Here is a 24,033-nt window from a genome sequence, read left to right as displayed (position 1 = left end):
ACTATCACTCCAGGCAGTCAGATGGAAGCTCAGCATGCTCTCTGAAATTGAGTCAGGCCATCCATTGGTGAGGGAAAGTTGCCTGTGCATTAATGGCCAGCACCATCACCTCTTCCTTCAGTCATGTTCTACAACAAGAGTGAGTCATAGGTCTTTTGCAGAACCAGTTAAACACACCAGCTCCAAAAGAAGATTCTGGAACATACAGCCTCAGGGACTGCCTTGCTGGAGTCACAGAGAGATTTCAGACACATCTCCTTTCCTCAGAATTTTCAATTGCTAAGAACCAAACAGCCTCTATAGTGGTCATCCAAGCTTAAGGTGTGTCTGTCTTTAGTCCATTTTATATGAAACAGAATTCAGTGCTTGGATTCAGTTTGAGATAAGAACCTAAAAGTCATTGTGCCAGTGTTGAGGCTCCTTAGTGAGGCTCAGCATTTAATTTCTGTTCTTGCTCATTTTCTGCAGGAGAATGATATTCAGCATCCCTGTGAGGAAGGGGAGTACTTAAATTGACAAAGCACCCAAGTGCTTTAGCAAAGAAAGTGGAAAGCTGAGAGGTCATACAAAGTTATTGAGTGAATAAATATTAATGATTATTTTGCCTTTTCATCTACAGATGCTTTCCTAGTTCACATAAACATTTAAGACCTCATCTGTAAGTAGGAAAAATAAAACCTTTAAAACCTTTAACATGCATTTTGCAATGAAGAAACAAGGAGGAACCCAGCCATGATGAATAAGCCATTGTCCCAGGCAGTCTGCTGGCACTGCAGCCTGGGAGCCTGGCTGGCATTGTATGGCACAGCTCAAAAGCAACAGGACATCAGCCACCCCATGGGGAAGTGCTGCTTGTTGAGAAACAAAAAATCATTCTCTTCAGTTTTGGCTTGACATGTACATTACTTTCTACATTGCTTTAGGTCACCAAAAAGGTGAATGAACTTGCTTGAAATAATGAAGTCTTAAAAATCTCAAAGCAATAATTAGGAAACTTCTGTTTCTCCAGATTATCACTGATGGAATTAATTTTTGTCTATGAGTTAACATCATAATTTGATGCCTTGGTTCATGCCTCACTTTTAAATGGTTCTTCTCTTTATTCCCATGGACAATTTATGCCAGTGGCTGGCTCTAGGATTACTATATATTGTCAGATACAGTAAATCAGTATATGATAGTCCCAAGAATAGCACATGGTTTGTGTTACATCTGCATCCACAACTCCTGCCAAGATATTATGGCTATTTGTACCAATATGGGAACCTAGATAAAATACAGTTATTGTTCCTATCTACCTTGATTTTATAATTCTTGCTTCTGATGAAACTAAGCAAAAATTATTAAAAGACCCCCAAATATTTGAGTTCATGATGGAAAGTGGCAGCAAAATTACAGGTTTCACCTGCTCTTATGCAAACATAGGATGATGTGCAGGAGTTCACTGAATTAATCTGAAATTTGCAACTGTGTAAGTCAGGTTAGACTCTGCTGAAAACAGATGCCTCAAGTCCATTTCTCTTGTGCATACAACAGTGTAGGGTTATCCACCTGCTGCAAAGCAAAGTCACTGCAGAACCTTGTCAAACCACAGTGATGATGCTCTGCCCACTTCCCACTGATGGAAACGCCTGGAACAGTACAAGGAAGACAAAGAGGGATCTAGAGAGTTGTCAGTCTATATTTCCTTACCCTTATACTCCAGACTTCTTTTGAATTGCATGGATTTGGCTTTGTTCCTTATGGCTATCAAATCCTGAGGCTTCTACATACCAACATGATTTCCAGAGTATGGAAATCTTCTTTCTTCTTGTGTTGAAGAAATACTGAAGAAAACTAAAGCAGCAGAATGCTGTGTTGGTTTCTGTCTTGCAGATCAGTCACAAGCAGCTGCTGTGCAGAGAGCAGTGTCTGGCTTAAAGTGTCACTTATCACATGAATACAAGGAATCATCACTGCAAAATAAAGTACAAGAAGGAGCTAAATGAAGAACCTCTGGCATGGTAATTCCAAATTTTCTGAACTGCTTTTCCCATCTGCAATTAATTCCTCCTCTTCAAAGAACTATGCCTTGAGTATTAGTGCCACATACTGGAAATCATGGTAACATACTCACTTGAAAATATTTCATAACACAAAATGAAGGTGCACTGGCTTGTATAGTTAATGAAGGATAGGATGCATAGTTAATGAAACAGCAGGATTTATCTTTCTAATGCTAGCATCTATATGTTGTAGTTGTACTATAAATTATAAAATAATTTCTTAATTGCATGATAAAATTATGATGTTTGCTCCTTAAAGAAACAGAGACTCAAACTGTGTGTCAAACTAAGTTCCTTACCCTTGAGAGTTAGTAAATCAAATAACCTCCTTGTACTGTCATAATTGTGCTTAAAAAAAACCCAACCCAAGTGGTTGTCCCTTGGAACTGCTGGATTTTACTACTTTCCCTGTGTTTTGACACCCTCCCCCTTAAAGGGGGATTGCTGTTCACCAGCCCAATGTTAACTGCAGCATCTTAGGAGCTGCAGTACAAACACACACCTAGGCTGCTTTTCCTCTTCACCAGCAGAAAGTTTCCTGAGATTTGTAGTGATTTGCTAAATTCTCAACAGCTTTAACAAGCTAATTTATTCAGCTTCCAGAACTACTGGGTACACCAAACGTCAGTTTTATCTCTCTTCACCTCCCTGATAAAATTCAGTGTACTTAGGGAGGCATAACTGAACTTTAGTCACAGGTTAGGAAAAATCCTTCAAGTTTTGTAGGAAGTTCTGAACTCCCCATCCAAGTAAGACAAAATGACACACCATAAATTTTTGTTTTATGGTGAAAATACAAGAAACACTTCTTTTTATCATTTATAGTCCAATAATTAGGTGCTATTGAGATTGCACATTATGCTATCCAAAACTTTATAGTCAAACGTAAATGTAATAAGTAAAATATTGTATTAGGCGGGTTAAGTCTAATCACTTGAAGATTCTTGCTACAGTATTACAAAAATAAGCTACATATCTTAGGTAAACTTTAAAAGAACACACAGCTTCCCATCCCCTCCAAAAACACCCACCTCACAAAAAAATTCAAAAAGGTGCACACCAGGAACACTTGCTCTTTAAGCCAATTCCCTTGTTCTCCAGTTAAAATTTTAGTCTTCTCTAATGCTAACTGCTGGTTAGGCCTGAGGTCTTTCCTTTGTTTTCTGTAATTCCTACAGCTTTACAGTTACCCATCTCTGGCTGTCCTGGCTGAACACCAGGTTTGGCTGGGTGCTCTGACACCAAACAAGGCGATGTGAAATCCTAACTACAAGTTCAGCTGGAAAACTGGCAGCTGAACTGCCCAGCTCCAACACACCAGCCCCGGGACCAAGGGCTCTGCCCCAAGCAAGAAAGGAACATGAGGCAGGGTTATCAAGATAAGCTTCAAAAGCTTTTTATTTCAGTGGAAGAGCCCAACAGAGCAGTGACAGCAGCAGGGCAATCACAGAATCAGTTAGGTTAGAAAAGATCTCTGTGACCGAGTCCAGCCTGTGCCTGGCACAGTTTGAGATTATATCCTCTGCTCCTGAGGCTGGTTGCCCAGGAGAAGAGGCTGATCCCAGCAGGTTACAGCCTCCTGTCAGGTGGAACTGGGGAGGGCCCAGGAGCAGCAGCTCCTTTCCACAGTGCCGATGCTCTGGAGTCATCGCACTCCTCATGTGGCAGCGAGTTCACCCTGCGAGCCCTCAGGATTCACAAGCCACCTCTCCCCACTCCAGCAAACCCAGCAGCCTTCCCCATGTCCAGTTCTGGGCTCAATACAAGAGGACAGGGAGCCGCTTGGCAGAGGATGATAAAGGGACTGGAGTGTTTCACGAGAAGCTGAGGGAGCAGAGCCTCTTCAGCCTCGGGAGGGGGTGACCTCAACAATGTCGGCAAAGGATGGATCAGGCCCTTCTCAGGTGGAGCTGAGCAACAGAACAAGAGACAACGGGCAGAAACTGATGTACAGGAAGTTCCACCCGAACATGAGAGAGAACTTTCCTGTGCAATGACCGCTCACTAGAACGGACTGCCCATAGAAGATGCGGAGTCGCCCCCACTGGAGATACCCCAGAACCCTCTGGACAATCCTGTGCCACGTGCTCTGGGACGACCCTGCTGGCGCAGGGAAGTGCGACCAGAGGATCCACTGTGGTCCCTTTCCGTCTGAACCATTCTGTGAGTCCTCTCACGGTCCCCAGCTCACCTGCCCCACTCCTCTCACCGCCCGCCTCCTCTGCCCTCTCCCCGTCCCCTCCCGCCACCGCCGCCGCTCCCCTCACACCGCCCCCCCGCCCTGCACTCCCTCGCCTAGCCCGCCCTCCGCGTCCGGCTTCAGGATTGGCTGTCCACGGCAAGGCCCCGCCTCCCGCCGGCCGCGATTGGCCGGTTCTGCCCGCGCGGCGCTGCCATTGGCGGGCGGGCGACGGCGCTGCGGGCCGGGCCGCGCCGCGGGCGGGGAGCGTGGCCGGGGCGCTTTTGTTGCTGGGTCGGCGGCGAGAGGAGCGGGCGGGGAGCGCGGGGCCCGCGGACACCGGGGCAGGCGGGGAGCGGGGCCGGGCGGCGCGGCGCGGGCACGGCGGACGGCGGGGCCGGGCCCAGCGGCAGCCATGAGCGGCGGCGTGTACGGGGGAGGTGAGTCCGGCGCCGCCCTCCCCTCCCCCGCCCCGCGAGGCGGCGCGTGCGGCCCCGGCAGGCGCTTCCCGCCTCCCTCAGCCCGGCCCGGCGCTGCCGCGGCCCCTCCGTGTCCCACGCGTGAGGAGGAGGAGGAGGCGGCGGGCCTTGTTTATGTTGTTTATGTTGTTTATGTCCTTGGCGGCCCCGAGGTGCCTCCGCCGGGGACCGCTCGCAGCGCGGCCTTGGGCAGGATCCGCCGTGCCAAGGTCCGGAGAAGGTTCCCGCACTTTGGGAGCCGGGTGGGGTTGCCCCGAGCCCCTGTGCACACCCCCTGTGCACACCCCCTGTGACATCCGATCCTTTCCGACAGGTTTCCTTTAGGATGTGCGTAGATCAGCAGGGATCGGGCCCGTAGGGATGGGCGCTCTGACCCCTTCCCTCACACGGGTGATGTTTTCAGTCCCACCTTCCTCATCCTCATCACCCGCGGGGGCTCTGCGCTCGCCTGGCTTCGTGTGACTGTTAAATTAGAACTTCTTGAAAGTTTTATCTCGCGATCCGTTTAGCTGCTACTACGTTTTCCCTTTTCTACTAAAATTCTCTTCCTTACGCCAAACGGAGGGATTGCAATGCCCCAATTAAAGCCTGTCTGCAGCTTTCCGATAGCTCTGGCAGCGGGAGTTCTGAATGGAGAAGTTTGTCCTTGCTTTGTAAAAGATCCCTTGGTTTGCTTGTCTTGCTTTCCCGTTAAAGCAGGCAGTGGGCAGGGAAAGGTCAGGCTTGCAGAAGAGTGTAATAACCATTCTTAATTAACAATCTTTTCAGATGAAGTTGGGGCTCTGGTTTTTGACATTGGCTCGTACACAGTGAGAGCAGGCTATGCAGGCGAGGACTGCCCAAAGGTGAGAGAATCTGTGCCTCGATGGAAATTCAACATGAATTTATGCCTTAAAAAGTCTTCTTTGCGAGTCACAACCCTTCCGAATGCACTGGGGTTTGTTCTGACTGTATTGTGTAAAGAAACTTCTGAATTTATGAGAAAAACACCAACTTGCAGAACATTACTTATCCTTATGTGCTGCTTGCCTCTTGCTTTGCAGGTGGATTTTCCAACAGCCATTGGTGTGGTGCTAGAAAGGGACAATGGCAGCACTCTGATGGAGATAGATGGTGACAAAGGCAAACAAGGGGGCCCGACTTACTACATAGACACTAATGCCCTGAGAGTTCCAAGGGAGAATATGGAAGCCATTTCACCTTTAAAAAATGGAATGAGTATGGTGCTCTTGTCTTTTTCTACCTGATTTTAGAAAAATAGCATTGCCAAGCTGCAGGAAGTTATGGTTGTGTTGACAGATGTTATATACAGCAACAGAGGCTGTAAGAACAGAATTCCTGCTTTACAAATTGCATGGAGATGTGGTTGGTTTTCAGTGTTAGTGGGCTTTCAGCACAATTGTTGAAGTCATGGTGATTGTGGAGGAAGAGAGTTCTGCAGATCTGTTAGAGGAGGTGTGTGTCTGCTGAGGACAGCTTTTGATTGAAGAGCTCTATGCAAAAGACTAAATTGGAAAGCCTTTATGTGTTTATGAAATGGAACAAAACTTAGAAGTCATTAACCTGTTTGTCTCAATGTTGTTATAGTTGAAGACTGGGATAGTTTCCAGGCGATTTTGGATCACACTTACAAGATGCATATTAAATCTGAAGCAAGTTTGCATCCTGTCCTTATGTCTGAAGCACCAGTGAGTAAAAGCAGCTGTGCATTTTGAAAATCTTTTTGATAACTCTGTAAACATTAGTCCTGGAGAAGTCTGGCAATGGCTGGTAGGTGACAAGTGCTAAAACTTAGCTACAGAAGTGACAATTTTATAATACTTGGACAGCTTCTGGAAAACCTTCAATTTGAAATAGTTCATAGGAGTTCTTTTAGAAAGTATTTACAATATGCTATTGTTTTTCACTTACTGAAAAGAAGCCAAAAGTTAAAAAAAGAAATTTTACTGCCTAGAATAAAAAGAAGAAAGATGTTTGGATGTATTATATATTAAGTTATACTTAATAAAAAGCCATAAAAAATCTTGCTTCATTCAGTTTTACAAGTAATATTAAGTGACACAGAATAATATTTGTGATGGAGAAGTTTTAATTTTCCTGTGTTACTTTCTGTAAGTTGTCCTGTAAGGCAGCTGAAGTGGATGAATACAAATTTCTGAGAAAATCTGGACAAGGTCTTCCGTCATTTTAAAATGCTCAGCATTTGAAGGCAGATCTTGAAGTCAGAGTAGAAAAGGTAGACATGCCATACACAAGTGATGCTTTTCTTTAACAAAACCTTGTGAAAAGGATTTTGTTGAATTTCATTGTTCCCTTGTGTTGAATCAGAGCTTGTGGAGTGTGGATGAATTTGCAGTGGCTGTTTGATGGCTCAGTGGGTGTCTGAATAGACACATTCCCATTGAAATTCTCCTTAAAAACCTCATCTTACTTTCTTGCATTGACTTGGAAAAAACTTCACATTTTCAGTAATGTGCTGAATATTTCAGATATATCCTGGCTTAATCACAACTACAGTAGAACTGTAGAAAGGTACTTTGGGAACTGGAAAGTCTGGATTTATTTTTCTTCCCACTGGGCAAGTTCCTTCATGTATCTTCCCCCTTGTAAAAGGCAGGGTGCTTGCTTTAGAGAGTTCTTTGGGAACCTGACACTGAAAGAGCTGCAGAAGTGTAGAAATGGATTGTAACATGAAAGGTGTGTAGCACTTTTGTGTTCAGATAAACATTGATGTGTTGTAGTATAAATGGAATGAAAAACGTTCTAAAGAAGTAAATTACTAGAAACATATTTATGTAGAATTTTGGTATGATTGGAAACTGTGGCTGCAGTTTTTCTAATAACTTCTTTTTTGTGTTAGCAATCTATTAATGTGCAAACACAGCTTCCTTTTGGTCACTTCCTTGTGGTTTGGGTTTATTATTTTTTAGTGGAATACCAGGGCAAAGCGTGAGAAACTGACGGAATTGATGTTTGAACACTACAACATCCCGGCCTTTTTCTTATGTAAAACTGCTGTTCTGACAGCGTATCCTTTGAAGTTTCACTGCATGGTTTTATTTTCCTCCCCCCAGGAAATTATGGTAAGCTTTTTCCAGGCAATTCCAAGTATGACAGCCTGCCTAACTTTCTTAAAATTGATTTTTTCCATAAAGATCCAGGGAGGAAGTAAACAAATGCATTTTCTGAACTTTAAGGCATTAGATCTTTGAAGTTCTCCCAATCTGACTCTGTCCTTGGGGTAAAAGTCTTTTTTTTTTTTTATTATGGTTTTTTTCCATTGTATACCATGGATAAGAATATTACAGACCTGAAATGGTGGTGTCCACATTGCTAAATACAGTAATTAGAGCTTGACGTTTTCATAGCCTTAAGAAGAATACCTGTGATTATTTTGACTAATAATATGTTTCCAGCTTCGAGTCTAAATGAGTTGGATGTACTTAGAGCTTGCTGCATAGTAGTGTCATGAAGTCTCACCCTTGTGTCTCCAAAGCTTGAGTTAGTTCACAGATGGAAGTTAAATGCTGCTCTCTCTATGAGATTTTGCACTTCACAGAAAGATGGTTCACACTGGAAAATCACAAATCCCCTTGTAGAGGAAAGGAATAACATGTTGGAGTCCTCATTCCTAGTTATGTTTTAATTGTATGGCAGCACTTTTTTTTAAAGTGAAAATGACAATGTTTTCCTTAATCACTTTGACTAGTTTTGCTAATGGGAGATCTACAGGTCTCATCTTGGATAGTGGAGCAACACACACCACTGCTATTCCAGTGCATGATGGATATGTACTTCAGCAAGGTATAAACTTTGATGGATATCAGCACTGCAGTATCAAGTGATTACAGTGATTTCTGTTTGCACAGTTTTGTTACTGCTTTTACATCTCTGTGCCCCCTTAAAAAGGAAAAAAAATCCTAATAGTGTTCACTGACAAATAGTTGGGAGAGTCTGTTCATCATTTGGATACTTTCCAGGTTAGTTGTTTTGGTTTTTATTTTGGATCCTCTCTTCTCTTTGCCTTCCAGGTATTGTAAAATCACCACTTGCAGGAGACTTTATCACTATGCAGTGCCGGGAGTTGTTTCAGGAAATGAACGTAGAGATAATTCCTCCATATATGATTGCTTCAAAGGTGGGAAAATGACTTTATTTAGTAAGTGATGTCTTGGGGAGAGGCTTAAATGTTTACCTAATGACTTTGTACCCTGCAATCTCAGGAGGCAGTCCGTGAGGGGTCGCCAGCAAATTGGAAGAGAAAAGAGAAGTTGCCTCAGGTCACCAGGTCTTGGCACAACTACATGTGTAATGTAAGTAGGTCATTCTTCCTGCTCTCACCTCCCTGAGTGTTCCATAAATAAGTTTTGTTTGCAAGTATATCAGCATTTTCTCTTGAAGAATGAGAAAAATCTTTGAAAAATTAGTACCAATTCTATAAATTTTATAAAATTGAAGACTAAAATTCATATAAATTCTTGTTATTTTTAACTCCACAGTGTGTCATTCAGGACTTCCAGGCTTCTGTCCTCCAAGTATCAGATTCAACCTATGATGAACAGTATGTTACTTTCTTCTTTCTTGTAAAATCAGTTACCAGTTGTGTGTGTGGTGCTCAGCCTGTTCACTGCTGTTGGCTCGTTTTGTTATGGAAGAAGGTTTTATCTAAAAATAGATGATTTATGAAAGTAGAGTACTGCATATATCCAGGTGATAGTTTTTTGTTGAATATTCCAAGATGAGATCATAATAAATATTATTGGAAGTGGAAGTCTTATGAATCACAGTATTCCCATTGGAACTCTAGTTTATAACACTGCTTAGATAACTTGACATCCTGTTTAGAGAGCACTTTAATGTGTTGCTTTCTGTCTGATGCTCCAGGGTGGCAGCACAGATGCCAACAGTTCATTACGAGTTCCCCAATGGCTACAACTGTGACTTCGGTGCTGAGCGTCTGAAAATTCCTGAGGGATTGTTTGACCCTTCCAATGTAAAGGTAAAACCACTGTGATAGCTGTGATTGGAGGGCTCTGCATGACTGGGCTATCACATGGCTTTCTTTTGTATAACGTTTTTAATCTTGTGATTTGGATGTATTTGCACTGTGGGGTTCTCCTGGGGGTAGAATTTGCCTGTCTTGAATTACGGCTGGGGAAGGGAAAGATGAAATGTTCAGATTGGGTGGTCATGAGCTGACTGGAAAAACAGGGATATTTTTGTTCCTTCCCTAACAAAATGCTTAGCTCCCTCTCCAGTAATACTTGTAAAATTCAGCTCATTCAGGGCTTTTCTATGCCTGGCTCTCTTGAAGCAGTGATGTGTGGATTCCTAATTTCCCTGCAGGGTTTATCTGGTAACACGATGCTGGGTGTGAGCCACGTTGTCACAACAAGCGTTGGAATGTGTGATATAGATATCAGGCCGGTAAGTGCCACTCAGCCAGGCAGTATTTTAAGGCATAGCTATTTCTGTGCCAATACATGTTTTTAGGACTAGAACAGCAAAGTGAAGAGATTTCCTAGAATAATGATAGATATGTTAGAATAATTCTGTAAGTATTATGTATTTCTATATAGGGATATGTACCATTAGTGTTTTGTCTTACAAAATGCTAAATCAGGACCTTTTACTTACTGTTTCTACTGGTATTTAAAAATCTGATGCACAGATTTTGTGGCTGGCACTGCATAATTTGGATTGGACTGGCTTCAGATAAGCATTTATGTTTCTAACTTGGAGTGTTATCTTTAGATTTTTTATCTTCAGATTCCATGTATGTTCTAAACATCGTTATGTTTAGAACAAACATGGAATTTATAAAGAAGAGAAGTTCTAAAGGAAAACATTATTTTTAATGTGCTGTCTTTCTCAGATGTCAATTAGATGCAGATTGCATGAGAGTTCTTTCAACGATTTTTTTCTGTTAACCAGTGTTGAGGAGGGCTTAGTGGGCTGGGCCATGGTGTGTGTTCACCAACTGCAGCAGTAGTGAGATAGAAAACTGCTGCAGGCCTGTGGGTTTTCTTTTGAGGTTGCATTCATCTGTAAAAAGCTCAACAATTTGCATACAGAGGAGATCTACAGGTTGAGGATTCTCCATAGTAGCAGTTGTTCAGTGAAATCATGTAGAACATATGGCTTCTGCCTTCCTTTTGTAGTTTATTATTAAGCTGCCTTGCAATATTTTAAGTGATTAAATAATAAATTGAATTGGGAGAGGTAATATTGTTGGCATCAAGTGATGTATTGTTGTTGTTGTTGTTGACTTTACATTCTCGCACCACCCCTCTCTATTGTGAGAAAGAGCTGTTTCCAGAATGATTTCCAAGTTAAAGCTCTAGGTTTGTTTTTTTTTTTTTTCTCTTTTTAGGGTCTCTATGGCAGTGTGATTGTAGCAGGAGGAAACACTCTAATACAGAGTTTCACAGACAGATTGAACAGGGAACTGTCTCAGAAAACCCCACCGGTAAAACAACTCCTTCCATTCCTGCATTGAGTACTTAACATTTTATTTTTCTGAAATATAAGTATACAAGGATATTGTGGCTTTGATATTCTTAGGAACCTGACAGCTGAATAGATTTCTGCAGGGTTAAGAAACCTCCCTCTCTAAAGAAAAGAAAGAATTCTTGAGGAGTTTCATACAGAATAAACTCCAGTATTCCTTGAGCATTTTACTGCTCCACTCTGGCTCTCAGATTGTGATCCTAAGTTCTGTAATTGTCCTCAAGCAACAGCCAGTATTTCTCTTGATGGTCTCTCTTTTGCAGTGTTGCTGACTAACTTGAGGCACGTTCAGTCATTCTGCCTGAGGTCACTTTGTTGTGGCAATTGTTTTTCCTTGATTCTGCAGACAACCTAAATCACCAGGTTTTGTCTATGAGTTACATATTTATATATTTTTTAATCACTTGATGTCGAAGAAAGTATTGGTACCTTGCATCTGAGAGTAGATACAGATTATGATATTTCTTGAATTGTAGTATTCAAGCAAAAATGTTCTGCTTGGGACAACTCTGTCATGATGAATGTTAGGAGAAACTGAGAAATGTATTCACTGCTTATAATAGCTGAGGAGGAGCCATTGAAATTCAAAGATTTTATTGCTGTAAGGCATTTTGAAAGCAAAAGGAATGAATGGATCCAAGTAAGACTAGATGACTTAAGTCTAGCAATAGAAGCCATTTTAGTCCCAGTGCAGTGTTGGAGATGACACTACACTGTGATATTATTGCTCTCCACCTGCCCCATTCCTTGCCTTAACCATCTGCTGTTTGTAGACAAGGTAAAAACCATATTTCCTGTTCCACTGTGGCTGTTTTGAATTGTAAATGCAGGGCAGATGAGCAGTATTGCAGATGTACTAAAATGGACCTTTTTCAGGTGATATTGGTATAGACAGCAGGTTCCTTGTGCTGCTTGTCCCTGAAGGTCACCAGCTTACATTTGTGTGACATTTGCTCCCTTTCTGTGCAGAGCATGCGCCTGAAGTTGATAGCCAACAACACCACTGTGGAGAGGAGGTTCAGCTCCTGGATTGGGGGCTCCATTCTGGCTTCTTTGGTTAGTAAACCTGTGTTACTGCTTTGCTGTGCTGAACAGCACTGCCACCAGACATCTGATTGCCCAGAAGTGTGCATTGCAGAGTCTGTGCTACATAATCATAATCTTGGCTATCCTCATGGTAAGGGGAAGAGAATCTGTTTTAAAAAGAGGTGTGAGTGTTTCCAGTGACAACATACCCTGCCATGTTCTCCCATTTTTAGTGGCAAGGTAAAACCTTGAAATACATGTACTTTCTCTAGACTGTATCTAGTAGACCATGAAAGTAGCAAACCTGTTTCTGCATCATATTCCTGAGGTTAATTCTACAAGTTACTGAGCACTGAAATGCTTTTTGGGGGTAATTTATCATCATGGGAAAGGGAGACTGAAATCAGCATTTGGTGCTGCACTTCCTGTCTGGAGTTTAATCCCTTAGCAATAAAACTCAAGGAGAAGACAGTTGAGCAGTCAAGTCCTAATACTTAATTTAATGTAAGGGCTTGCTTCTTTTCTCTCCTAGGAAAACCTGCTAATCATGTTTCAATTAACCATCATTTGTGTTCTGATATTTTTTCATTGTGTGTCGCTTTTGTTTCTTTATTTTTGTAGGGTACTTTCCAGCAGATGTGGATTTCTAAACAAGAGTATGAAGAAGGAGGGAAACAGTGTGTAGAAAGAAAATGTCCTTAGACCTCTTTACTGTGAAAACTGCTGCCTGCTCGGTGCTCCTTCTGTTTTATAGCTTTAGCATACTCAGGAATGGGATGGACTCCTTTTTGTAGGAAGTTTATATTGGGTTTTTTGCATAATTCAAGTTACATTTTAACAAAGTTAGAAATTTTCAGAGACCTAATTGGTACTATAATAGAAAAAGGATGTTTACGTCCCTTGTAAAGCAATAATTCCTGTAACAAGCATTTTATAATTTTGTATAAATGTCTATTTTCTCTAGTATCTTTTCCTGGGAACAGCTTTACAGGTTAGCTAATAGATAGAGGCATAACCTTGCAAATGCCTGTGCTTATTTATTAATTATCTCATGTCTAATTTCTTGTCTACTTTCACATACTAGTCTTCCTTGATGGTATTTGGCCTTAAATTGCTCTCAGTTTTCTCTTAAAAAATAAAATTTGGTCTTTTATATTTGAGCAAGCTTGCGAGTACTTGCAGAGAAAGTTACTCTGCTGTTCTAGAAGTTGAAAGTTTGTATTCAGCAATCTATTTTAGTGTAAACTTTTACTGTATCACAGAAGTGTTACATTCCATGGAGTGAATGTTATATTAAGCACTGGTTTGTTAATTTTTTTATCACGGAGCATTTTCATTTCAGTAAGCAAGCGATGCTTTCCACCTGATGTCTAAGAATGTATTTAATGCCTTTGTGATGTTGGTGAGAAGCAAAGCCTGTTCAGGACAGGGAAATTGAGACAAAGAATTGCCTCTCCAAGACTGGGAGCAGAGTCAGAAGCTTTCAGTGTGTGGCTTGACCCTCTGCAGGGAGCCCCAAGTGGTGTGTGGCTCCGCCTGTGCCTCCCAGCAGGGTCTGTAAGTGCCTGTGTTCGCAGGGGGAACGTGCACTCAGGGTCACAGGAATGGGGATGAGTTTTTTTTTTCAGCAGGAATTGGCTGTCAAGATGCAGCTCAATGTTGCTTTTAAGCTTAATTTACAATGGTGTGGTGATCTGTTTTGGGACATAATGAAGTTTTGCTCCTTATCTCAAAAGCTGTGGAAAACCAAATAGCATTTAACTGATCTAAAAAAATTAACAGTACTGCTACATTTTTGTATCCTAAAAGATCTTGTGGGTAAATAATTATGAGGCCTGTATTTGAAAAGTTTCACATTACCTCCAAATAATAAAGTAATTTATCAAACCAATCTGCTTTTGTCTTATCATGAGAATCTTGATTTGCTCTTTAGACAAAGTTGCTTGATCAGATTTTCAAAGCTATTGACAAACCATATTTCTCTTGCAAAATGAGGCAAACTGCAAAGTCATTGTCATTGACTGTTGTCAATGTCACCAGCTGTTGTCATTGTGGAAGAAAAAGAGTCAGTCCAGCTTCCATTGAGATGGAACATGGAACACAACTGAACTGCTACCTCAGTGCATTGCAGTGGGGTGGTGTTTTTAAGTTTTCCTCCTGTGGCATGCTTAGATTTCATTATGCCAAATCAGCTTTTATCTTCTGTTTCTCTTAAAAGAATTGCAGTACAGTAGTAATATCTGCTAATATTCCAGCAGCAGAGGGAGAGTAAAACACTGCTGGAGGTTTTCTCACACTAAAGATTCTGAGTTTAAACAGTGGGAATTTTGAATGATGCAGAGAAGATGAAGGTCCAAATGCTGGAGATAGATAGAGGAAACAGTACTGGTTCCCTTGCAGTGTTTTACCAGATTATACTGCTGAGCACATTTGCTTCCTGAAAGACTGCTATTTGTGACTTTAATCTAGATTTCTAGATGACCACATATGGAGTTAAAAGCCTTCCTGAAGTGAAAGGTGAAGGTGTTTCCATCAACTGAGAGCAACAGCAGTATACCTACTTCAATTTCATAGAAGACTACTGCAGCCTTCTTTCAAACATTTTGCACTGTGCAAGAAAGCATTGTACAAGTGTTTGAATTGTAACAGAAATCAAGGTAGGACAACTGTATTCGAAGTTCCCATGCTGAGTATTCCATACTTTCTAAGAATCTAGACTTAAAGCAGTGGAAAAAATTCCTCACAGCAGACTGAAGAGCCCATTTACCAGTGCATTTATGCAGAGAGCAAATACACCTTGCATAGCTTACCTTAACTCAGGGAAAATATTCAGGAAAGTAGCAGGAAAAATATGATCAGGGAAAAGGCTCCTATGTGAGCTTCAGATGCTCTCATGTTTCTGTCTGGTTTTAATGCACATTTGTTAAACTATACCAGGTAAATATTACCCCTACACTCGTTACTGTCAGCTGGCACTCAGTGGCTGCTCTTCACTGTTCTAATGTATCTCTCACTCTTGTAACAGCTGGCTAACACAACATTTGTTCCTGTAAACGAGAGAGATCAGATGATTTGAGTTAGGTACCAAAGCTTCTTTTTAATTCCAGATCACAAGTTTAATTAAAGTCAAATGTTGTATTAAAAACAGAAAAAGATGGAGACTCTCAGGAATGCTCAGTGGAGTTGTTTGTGGTTCCAGAACATGATTCATGTTCCACAGACACTTGACCAGTTGCTTGCAGTGCTCTTCCAGCCTGCTACTGGCTCTGGGATTTCACAGCAATGTCAGGGAACTTCCTTTCCAAGACCTTCCGCCTCGTCCTCTCCAGGCTTTGCTGCCTTGCCCTTTTCCGTAAGCTTTTTTCAAGTCTGAGTCTGAAACAGAGAAGTTGGTGTGGTTCATTTTCAGCCAGCTTGAGACCACTTTAATGAGCTCCCCCCAGTCAGATAGAGGCTCTCAGTGATTAATAACTTCAGTGTTCATTTGCTTCTGATAAGTAAAAAGCCTGCAGAGTAATATTTTTACTCTGGTTCTGAATTCTATGGAAGTTCAGCGTCTGGGAGGATTTCTGATATTCTGCACTTGAAGTTACTTTTACAGTGCCACTGCATAACTATGTACCTTAGTAACTAAGGTGGAAACAGAAAAAAAAAAGAAACAGAGCAAGCTGTAATTTTAAAAAGCCTAATTTTCAGTCTAGTAGCTGAAAACTGAAAGATTACAGCTATTTTTTCCTTTTAAAGTGGAATAAGGACACAAACAGATCAGAAGATAACTTTCAATGTCAAAATAATCCTTTTACCTGATGAAGTGATTCACATGAGGTAAGTAATAGAATCTCTTCTTTTTGTGTTTTTTGTTCAAGTGCCATGGTATTGGCCATTCCTTGTAACTGTACCTGTTGGAGACAGATAAAAGTGATTACAGAATGTACATGTCTTAATTCTAGGATTTTACCAGTTTCTCTTGGTTTCAAGTACAGTGATAAAGTGGTCTGGGAGATGGCAGAATTTCTATGTGGGTATATTTTTCCAGCTCTTGCTGGCTTGGTTTGTAACTGTGTCTCCTGTGTTCTGTACAGTCTATGCATCCTTCCTTGATTAGATAAGGATTTTCTGGGAGAGAGACACAAGAAAAACTCCCCCATTAAAGCAAAGGTTAAATCCATACCAGAAGGTGCGTCCCAGGAAGTCGTGTCTCCACTCGCCAGGGACTGGCTTTTCATGGCCCGTCTGTAAAAGCCTCAAAGCAATTTCTCTTTCTCTGACAACCAAATCTATATTTTTCATAGATGTTTCTACCTGGAAATGGTAAAAAGTTTCAGGATGCACAAAGAAAAAGCAATGCTGAAAATTTAAAAGATCTCAAAGACAAAATTTAAAGGGAAAACAAAGGTAAAACATGCTGGAGTTTGATCATGAGTTCTCTCTCAGCAGGGCCTGTGTACTAGAACAGTAAAGAATGGGTGCTTCAAAAACCTAATTTGACAGCAGGACAGATATGAAATAACTGACAGTCTGATACTTGATTAAAGACCAGCTGGGTGATGCATCAAACCAGATCCAATGCTGATGCACAAGTATAGGAAGCTCTGAGGCAGGGGTCAGAAGGAAGCAGGAGAAGCAAACAGAAGATTTGCTTATGGTTTTTAGTGGCTGTTGGTTATTTTAGTTTTCACTGGAGTCTGGTCACAGCCCCAGCAATGCCCACTGGACACTGAGAAAGCTGCCTTGACCAAATTATGACTTGAGCAGTTAGTGCATACACTAAAATCAGGGAAATAATTTGAAAAAAAAAGGTCTTTTAACAAGTTTACAAACACTTGATCTTTCAGCAATTTTACTTAAGAGTTACAGTTTTTATGTAGCATGAGAAAGGTACCTTTTCTAAGCGCTCTGGACTTGGCATAGGCTTGCGCTGTCGTTTGGACTCTTGCTCTAAAGTTAAGAGCATGTTCTTTTCTTTCAGCAGGACATACCTGGAGCAGAAAGCACAGTAATTAAAAAATGATTTTGGGATAGCTAAGCAGTTATTCACTTACTGTCTGCAATCCCAAATCCTGCTGGCTTCATATAATGAAACAAAAGAGGAGAATGAGGGTGACAGGTTTACTTAGTCTGGAATAAAGAGGACTTAGGAGGGAAGAGTTTAAGTTGTTTCCATTACCTGGACAAAGCCAGATTCTTCTCACATGTACATAGGAAAAGGACAAGACAAAGCAAGGAAAAAGCTGTTCACAGTAATGATTTAGTTCAGCTTGAACTTATTCCAGCTTCAGAAACTTCTAAAATCAGAATAAATGCAGGCCTGAGCACCCTGATGGAATGAGTGCCCACCCCACCAGAAGGGACTGAAAACCAAGTGGGTCCCACTCAAACAACCCCAGAGGGTTTTGTACAAAACCTGAGCCCTCTGAACTAGACACAGCTGTCCCACAGCCACCTGCAGTGCAGCTTCTGTGCTCTGAGCAGGGCCAGGACCAGGGCTGCTCCCAGCCCAAAGCTGGCTCTGTGCCAGACTAAAGCTACTGGATCATGAGTTCACCAGCCACATTTTATTGATGTGCAGGGCTGCTCTGAAAGAAGAGAAGCTTCTTCACTAAAACTTACTTACTTACCAAAGTTTATGCAAGTCTTCACTACTCTTGCCCCTTAGCTGCTTTATATTCCATGAATCCCCTGTAAGAGATAAAAAAAACCACCATTAATTTAATGAAACAAAGCTCTCTTATTCTGGAAAATAAAAAATGCATCTATCAGGCTCAGCTGACACAACAGTATAAAGACCACTTTTAAAATACTACTGCTTGGACAGCCATCCTTGAGGATATTCAGCTTTGCATTTAAAATAAAATACAAAAAGTCAATTATAAGTAGTGTTTTATTTGTGCTTGTAAAAGGCTGGAAACACAGAAAGCTGTCAGATGAATCTTGACACTGAACTAGTTTTCTTCCATAGTACTTACATTTCATCAAAGCACATCTCTTCTGTGATACACTCTCATTTCAGAGCAAGGCAGAGGATTTACAGCAAAACATTTTGCTGCAGAGTTGCTATTTGCTTTCATAGACACTGAATACACACAGCAAAAATTAACAGGCATAAAGATGAACAAGTGGATGTATGTGCATAGAAAAATAATACGATATACATAGAAAAATAAGTTTTACGTCGCTATGAATGCTCCCTATAAAGCAAAAAAAAACAGGTCAGATTTCAGCTCAATGATCACTATCAGAAATGCTAAATATAACTCACCAGACTTTACAGTTTTTTCCCCCCAGTTTCCTGGATCATCAAAAAACTCCTCCAGACCTCTCCGAGACACAGTTGTGTGCAGGAACTTCACCTGATGGAGGGTCTCAATTTTTGGTGGATTCTTGTGGTACAGATTGAGTGCCATCCTGCATAAAAGTTAGAAGGAAAACTATGTATGATAGGAAAAATAATATTCTGCTAAATGAGAATGTTTGTTTCATTCACAAAGGCACAGGTCTTACAGAGAGATCACGGCATGTGGGGAAAAGCAGAGTTTTGGTTAGTCACAAAGATGTCATCTTGGTGTTTTCTCCTCTCTCTCATCTCATCTAATTGTCAATTTTCTAGACTTAGAGATAATAAGCAATTAAAAATTAAGGAATAAATCTGAGCTATGCTATACAAGAGTACATCATGGACGCACGGAACTTTTAGCAGGAAAGCACCTCTGGAGATCAGGCAGTGCAACACCCCTGCCAAAGCAGGGTCACCTGGAGAAGGTGACACAGGGGCGCGTCCAGGTGGCTTTGGGGTGGCTCCAGAGGGGGAGAATCCACGCCCTAATCCCCCGTGGCTTTAATGCAAAAGCTGTGGACACCCGGGAAAGCACAAAACGCACCAGCAAATTCCCTGCAGGATTCTACAGGCCCAGGGAGCCGCTTGGTGCTGCCCTTACACGCTGCCTGCGGCCATACTCCACACTGCAGCCCTCAAGCTGGCGGAGCCGGGACACACGGACACCGGGACGCACAGACACCCGCCTCCCGCCACAGGCTCTCCTTCCTCCCGGGAACCGCGCCCGCCCCTCCGTGCCTGAGCCCGAGTCCGCCCGGCGCGGTGCGTACCCGGGGAGTCCCGGCCGAGCCCGGGGCAGGCGGAGCGCGGCCGTGAGGCTCCGGCCCAGCGCGGCCATGGCCGCGGCCGCCGCCATCGCCCCGCGTCCTCCCACGGCGCCGGGGGCACGGGGCGGGAGCTGCCCTTTCCCAAGATGGCGTCAGCCCGGCCTCACCCTCGCTCTCCAGAGCTACATGGAGCACAGGGAAGGCTCTGCCCTTTTCCAGCATGGCGTCCGCGCGGCTTCACCTCCGTGCGGTCCCACTGCGCCGGGGGCACTGGGAAGGCTTTGCCCTTTCCCATGATGGCAGCCGCCGGCTTCACCCCGCGAGGGGAAGCGGCGCGGCCGGCCCCGCCCCGTGCCAGTCCCAGCCATGGCGGCCATGAGCCGGGTGCTGCGGGCGGCCGCGGCCTGGGCGGCGCGGCGGGCGGGCAGCGCCGGGACCGCCGGGATCACCGGGACCACCGGGGTCACTGGGATCACCGGCATCGGCCCCCGCCTCCCCGGCACCCTCGGTACGGCCCCGGCGGGGGAGCGGCGGGGCGGGGGCCGGGTGACCTTGCGGAGCGGGGCAGAGGTGCCCTCCCGGAGGCCGCGGGAGCGCCGGGGGCTGAGCAGCTTCTCGTTGTGCCCCCGTTCCTATGGAAAACTGCCAGGTTTGGGTAAAAAAATGGATGGAAACGGGCGGGAGGCCGACCCTCCTGGCACTGCAATTGTCCATTTACTCGGCCCTGTATGGTGACATTCACTGATTCACGTGTCGGCGCTTACAGGTGGGCATAGACCTCTGTTTATAGTTAGAAGAAAAATAGGTTAATGCTAACAAAATACGAAATTCCTTTAGGCAAACTGCAGAAAACTCAGCTGCTGTTGTACACTCTTCTTTTTATTTTCCTTTCTCACGTATGTTTGACCTTGTCCTGGCATAAGCACCAATGGAGTACAAAACCATAATACTCTGGTTCAATTTTCAGTTCCTGTACGGCACAGTGGTGACCATGGGAAGAGAATGTTTATCATCAAGGCAACAAGTTTTTATGATTCTCGATTTCTGAGCTTGTTGGTGAGTTAAAAATCAAATGTATTATTGCATTCAGTGTAGCACATCACTTGCAAATGGTGTAAGAGTGTCTAAAATACAATTTCCTCTGTTGTTTATTTGATAGCGTCTAAAATGTGACTGGCACTATTTACATAAACAAGAATTTCAGGTCCTCTTTAAGAATTTTTTTGGTGAAATGCTGTAAAATCAGGGCCAGATGAAGTTCAAAGACTGGCTGTATAGCAAAGGTTGTGATAGGTACTTAAATTACTGCTGTGGTAGCATTCTTAAATTACATGTCTGTGTTCATATATGCATGACCCACAAATGCTTTCTGCTCCATCCTGCTTTTTGAAACATATCAGTTACTCTGCTGCAGGGTTTGCCTTCATTTATCTACACCACTAACAACAGAGATGAGATTTTGGAAGCCTGACCTGAGTTTGACCCCTCCAAAGTCAGGTTTTGGATAAATCCTTTTATAAGCAGCAAGAGCTGATTTGATACAACTCCCTTCATGTGATCAGGACTCATTTCTCTGCTTTCTTCAGCTACAGAGCCCACAGTGGCTGCACTGGTGTTGGATTCTTGCTTTGCTGTCAGTGCTGATTGCAGCTGGAGCCAGCCATGCCAAGATGCTGAGGGATTTCAGGGAGGTGTTGCTGCTTGCTGCTGCACAGACTGACCTCGCTGGGAGATGGGAACTGACCAGAACAGGCTCAGGGCTGACACAGCATCACTTTTGTGTGTTCTGTTCATTAATGAACTCACTGCAATCAGCAGCGTTTACACATAACATCCCTTTCCAGCCTAGAAGTGCAAATCTCAGAGTTATTGGCTGTTGACTGTTTTCAGATATTTTCAGATCTCATGTAAATTTTGTCAGGGTTCTGAGTTTCCCACACTGACTGTTTTTATCCCCTCTACAGAGATACTATTTATTCCTGACGGGAATACCAGTGGCTGTGCTCTTAACATACATCAACATCTTCATCGGTGAGTGCTCTGTCATGGCCAAGCAAAGTACAGTCAGAGTTATTAAATGATAATTAAGCATGCTGGATAGAGAAAAAGCACTCTTTTAGGGCTGTCTCCTTGGAAGACCATGGAACAGGCCTAACAAATACAGTGATATTGTATAAGTACATAGAAAATGTTCCCAGTATATTTGCTGTAGTTGTTGCTTTTTAAAAAAAGTTTATCACATTAAAAAAAAAAAACAAACAAAAACCCATTCTCTCTTCTAGCAGTCTTTCAAACATCAGTGAAGTTTAGTAACTTGCTTTAACAAGACTACAACTCTGGCTTTTTATCTAGCAAAGATGCCAAAATTCTGCCTGGCAATACATGTGTTAAATGTCCTGCTGTAATGATATGTAATTAATTTAATAGAGAAATCAGGAAAAGTCCATGCTTTCAGCTCTTGTATTTTAAGGGTATTTCTGTGGACTTGATCCAAGTTGTTTCTTCTATACAGCTGCTAATTTTACCATTTTGGTGTGTCACTTAAAATCTGTGAATATGTATTTGCAGTGTGATGTATCTGCAAAAATTGCAAGTTCAATTTTTCTGAATAGAGCTCACACTGAGGGATTTAGTACTCTCTATGTGGAATAATGATCTTTTCCTTATCTGAAAAGCAGAATATAAGGTAGCTTGGGAAAATAATCATAGAGTTAAATATTCCTTCCCTCCTTTCCTTGTCAGGTGAAGCTGAACTTGCAGAGATTCCTGAAGGTTATGTTCCAGAGCACTGGGAATACTACAAAGTGAGTGTAACATGTAAAAGGGTGGGCATGTTATGGACAGCCTTTCTCTTGATTGATACTTTTGGGAGTAAAATGAATGGAGTATGATGATGTCTGTCAGTGTAGTAAAACTCAAATAGTGCAGTTCTGATTTTGGTAAACTTTTTGTGGCTTTATGGAACATGTAAAATGCTGTTGGAAATCTCTTTAATGATACAAGCAGATGAAAATGTTCTGTATGCAGTAAACTGCTGACACTGTATGCCAAGAATTTTTCTATAATATTCCTAAATAGTAAGAAAAGTCCTCTGCATTCATACCATGCAGGTTTTGTCTTTATTTTTTTTCTACAATGTCTTAAGAAACTGGAGTTTAAAGTGACATTTCTTTCTTTTGTGTTGTTTGCCAGTATTGTTTTAAAGTCCCATATCACACACACTTTTGGATCGTGAATTGAAGATTTTTATAGTCACAAATTCAAGGTTGTGTGGTTTCAATTTAATTGTATTTTCTTAAAATTAGTCCCTGGCTTCTTGCTGCTAGCACTGTTTTGTTTCTCATAGGAAGTAATTGAATTCAGCAATATTATTGTGACTGTTTCAACTAATTTAGACTTTTGTTCCTAGTGAAATGTCCTCTATGTAGAAGCAGAATTTTGAAATGTTGCTGATTACAGTAAGATTTGGAGTCCACTTCTGTGATTACTGTGGCAGTTTAAGGAACTTTAACAGAAAGAAAATAAACTATATCTTCTGTTAAACTTTATTTTTGCTGTAGAACAGTCATCTGCAGGTTATCTTGGCATTAAGGATTGCAAAAGAAATACGACTTTTTAGGGTTCTGATCTCACAAGTAGTTGTGCATGTTTGTAACTTTACTGTTATGATATGAATGGCAGCACTCATGGTGTCCATGCCATCTTTTCAGGACTGTGGATACACAAGGTGACATTTCTTTTTGGAAATTGCTCAGACAATTTCTGCTGTTATGTTTTCCAGCACCCCATAACCCGCTGGATAGCTCGTTATGTACTTGACCCCCCTGAGAAGAACTATGAGAAGGACATGGCCCTGCTTGATGTGGAAGTGAGGAAATCTGAGCTGAGGTATGCTCTGTAGTTGGGGGGGTTAAAATCCTGATCCATACTGGAGCTGACTCTTTGATTTTGCATGACATACTGAGCTGGATGCTGACATAAAGTGCTTTCATGTGTCCCCTGAGTGCTGCCTGCCCTGGCTGCTGCCAGAGTGGGAGTCACAGGATCTGTTATCGCTGCCCTCTCAGGATTCAGGTTACCAGAACAATCCAAGGGCGGGGGGGTCTTCAAAACACTTGGTATTTATGAAGGTGTAGCTCTGTCTTTGTCTTCCCGAATCAGCAAATGGAGCTCTTTTTGCCCCTGCTAATGCTCTAATGTTCTTAGAGAAGAACCTGTGACACAACTGCCAGTATTTTTATTACTCCTTTGTGGAATGACTTGCTGGAAAAAAAACCACAACAAAACAACAAAATTAAAAGATTTAATAGCTCATGTCTTAGCTGAACCCTTCATATTTTGGTCCTACCTATGCTTCAGCAGTATTTATAAACCATTGATGCTAAAATCATTGCTTTGTCAGTAATGTTCAACATCAACAAACTTCATGCTGAGGGTGTCTATTGCTTTTTTTTTAGGCTGCTGGAGTTGGAGGCACGCAGACTGATGAGACACCGGGGAGATGGGCCTTGGTACCATTACGAAACACCTGACAAAAATCTTGTTGACAATTCTATGAAAGCCACACCTGACAATTAAACAATTCTAGGGCAGTGTGCAAGGTCTTCAGTGCATACCGACAAATTGTGACTGTGCTGTGGAACAGATATCCTGCTGTTTGCTGATGGAAATGAATAAATGGTGTTTGTGTTGA

General features: G+C 42.3%; 3 protein-coding genes across 5 annotated transcripts; 2 read left to right on the top strand and 1 right to left on the bottom strand.

The window, feature by feature from the left end:
* Positions 1 to 4,583: 4,583 nt before the first annotated feature.
* Positions 4,584 to 14,130, top strand: ACTL6A (actin like 6A). 3 transcript variants are annotated; one of them, XM_036389102.2, is made up of 14 exons: positions 4,585 to 4,664; positions 5,472 to 5,548; positions 5,747 to 5,921; positions 6,291 to 6,391; positions 7,634 to 7,731; positions 8,413 to 8,507; positions 8,735 to 8,841; positions 8,927 to 9,016; positions 9,203 to 9,264; positions 9,588 to 9,702; positions 10,050 to 10,130; positions 11,077 to 11,172; positions 12,183 to 12,269; positions 12,861 to 14,130. In XM_036389102.2, exons 1-14 carry the CDS (start codon positions 4,640 to 4,642, stop codon positions 12,939 to 12,941), a joined length of 1,290 nt encoding a protein of 429 aa, XP_036244995.1. In that variant the 5' UTR covers positions 4,585 to 4,639; the 3' UTR covers positions 12,942 to 14,130. The 3 variants fall into 3 exon arrangements, with proteins under 3 accessions (XP_036244993.1, XP_036244995.1, XP_036244994.1); XM_036389100.2 differs by having other exon boundaries at positions 4,584 to 4,664; positions 5,472 to 5,921; XM_036389101.2 differs by lacking the exon at positions 4,585 to 4,664 and having other exon boundaries at positions 4,751 to 5,921.
* A 1,186-nt stretch (positions 14,131 to 15,316) lies between these two features.
* MRPL47 (mitochondrial ribosomal protein L47) lies at positions 15,317 to 19,449 on the bottom strand. The gene is made up of 7 exons (XM_036389246.1): positions 19,344 to 19,449; positions 18,499 to 18,644; positions 17,858 to 17,918; positions 17,122 to 17,218; positions 16,411 to 16,541; positions 16,043 to 16,138; positions 15,317 to 15,614 (listed from the first exon to the last, which is right to left on the bottom strand). Exons 1-7 carry the CDS (start codon positions 19,427 to 19,429, stop codon positions 15,497 to 15,499), a joined length of 735 nt encoding a protein of 244 aa, XP_036245139.1. The 5' UTR covers positions 19,430 to 19,449; the 3' UTR covers positions 15,317 to 15,496.
* A 241-nt stretch (positions 19,450 to 19,690) lies between these two features.
* On the top strand, positions 19,691 to 24,033 carry NDUFB5 (NADH:ubiquinone oxidoreductase subunit B5). Its single transcript, XM_036389194.2, has 6 exons — positions 19,691 to 19,848; positions 20,308 to 20,396; positions 21,305 to 21,371; positions 22,083 to 22,144; positions 23,122 to 23,228; positions 23,798 to 24,033. The coding sequence occupies exons 1-6, from the start codon at positions 19,707 to 19,709 to the stop codon at positions 23,916 to 23,918; spliced, it is 588 nt and encodes a 195-aa protein (XP_036245087.1). The 5' UTR covers positions 19,691 to 19,706; the 3' UTR covers positions 23,919 to 24,033.

The sequence above is a fragment of the Molothrus ater genome, chromosome 10 (genome assembly GCF_012460135.2).
Source record: "Molothrus ater isolate BHLD 08-10-18 breed brown headed cowbird chromosome 10, BPBGC_Mater_1.1, whole genome shotgun sequence".
Taxonomy (NCBI): Eukaryota; Metazoa; Chordata; class Aves; order Passeriformes; family Icteridae; genus Molothrus; species Molothrus ater.
Note: the sequence above shows the minus strand (reverse complement) of the source record. Positions and strands in the feature narration are given on the sequence as shown.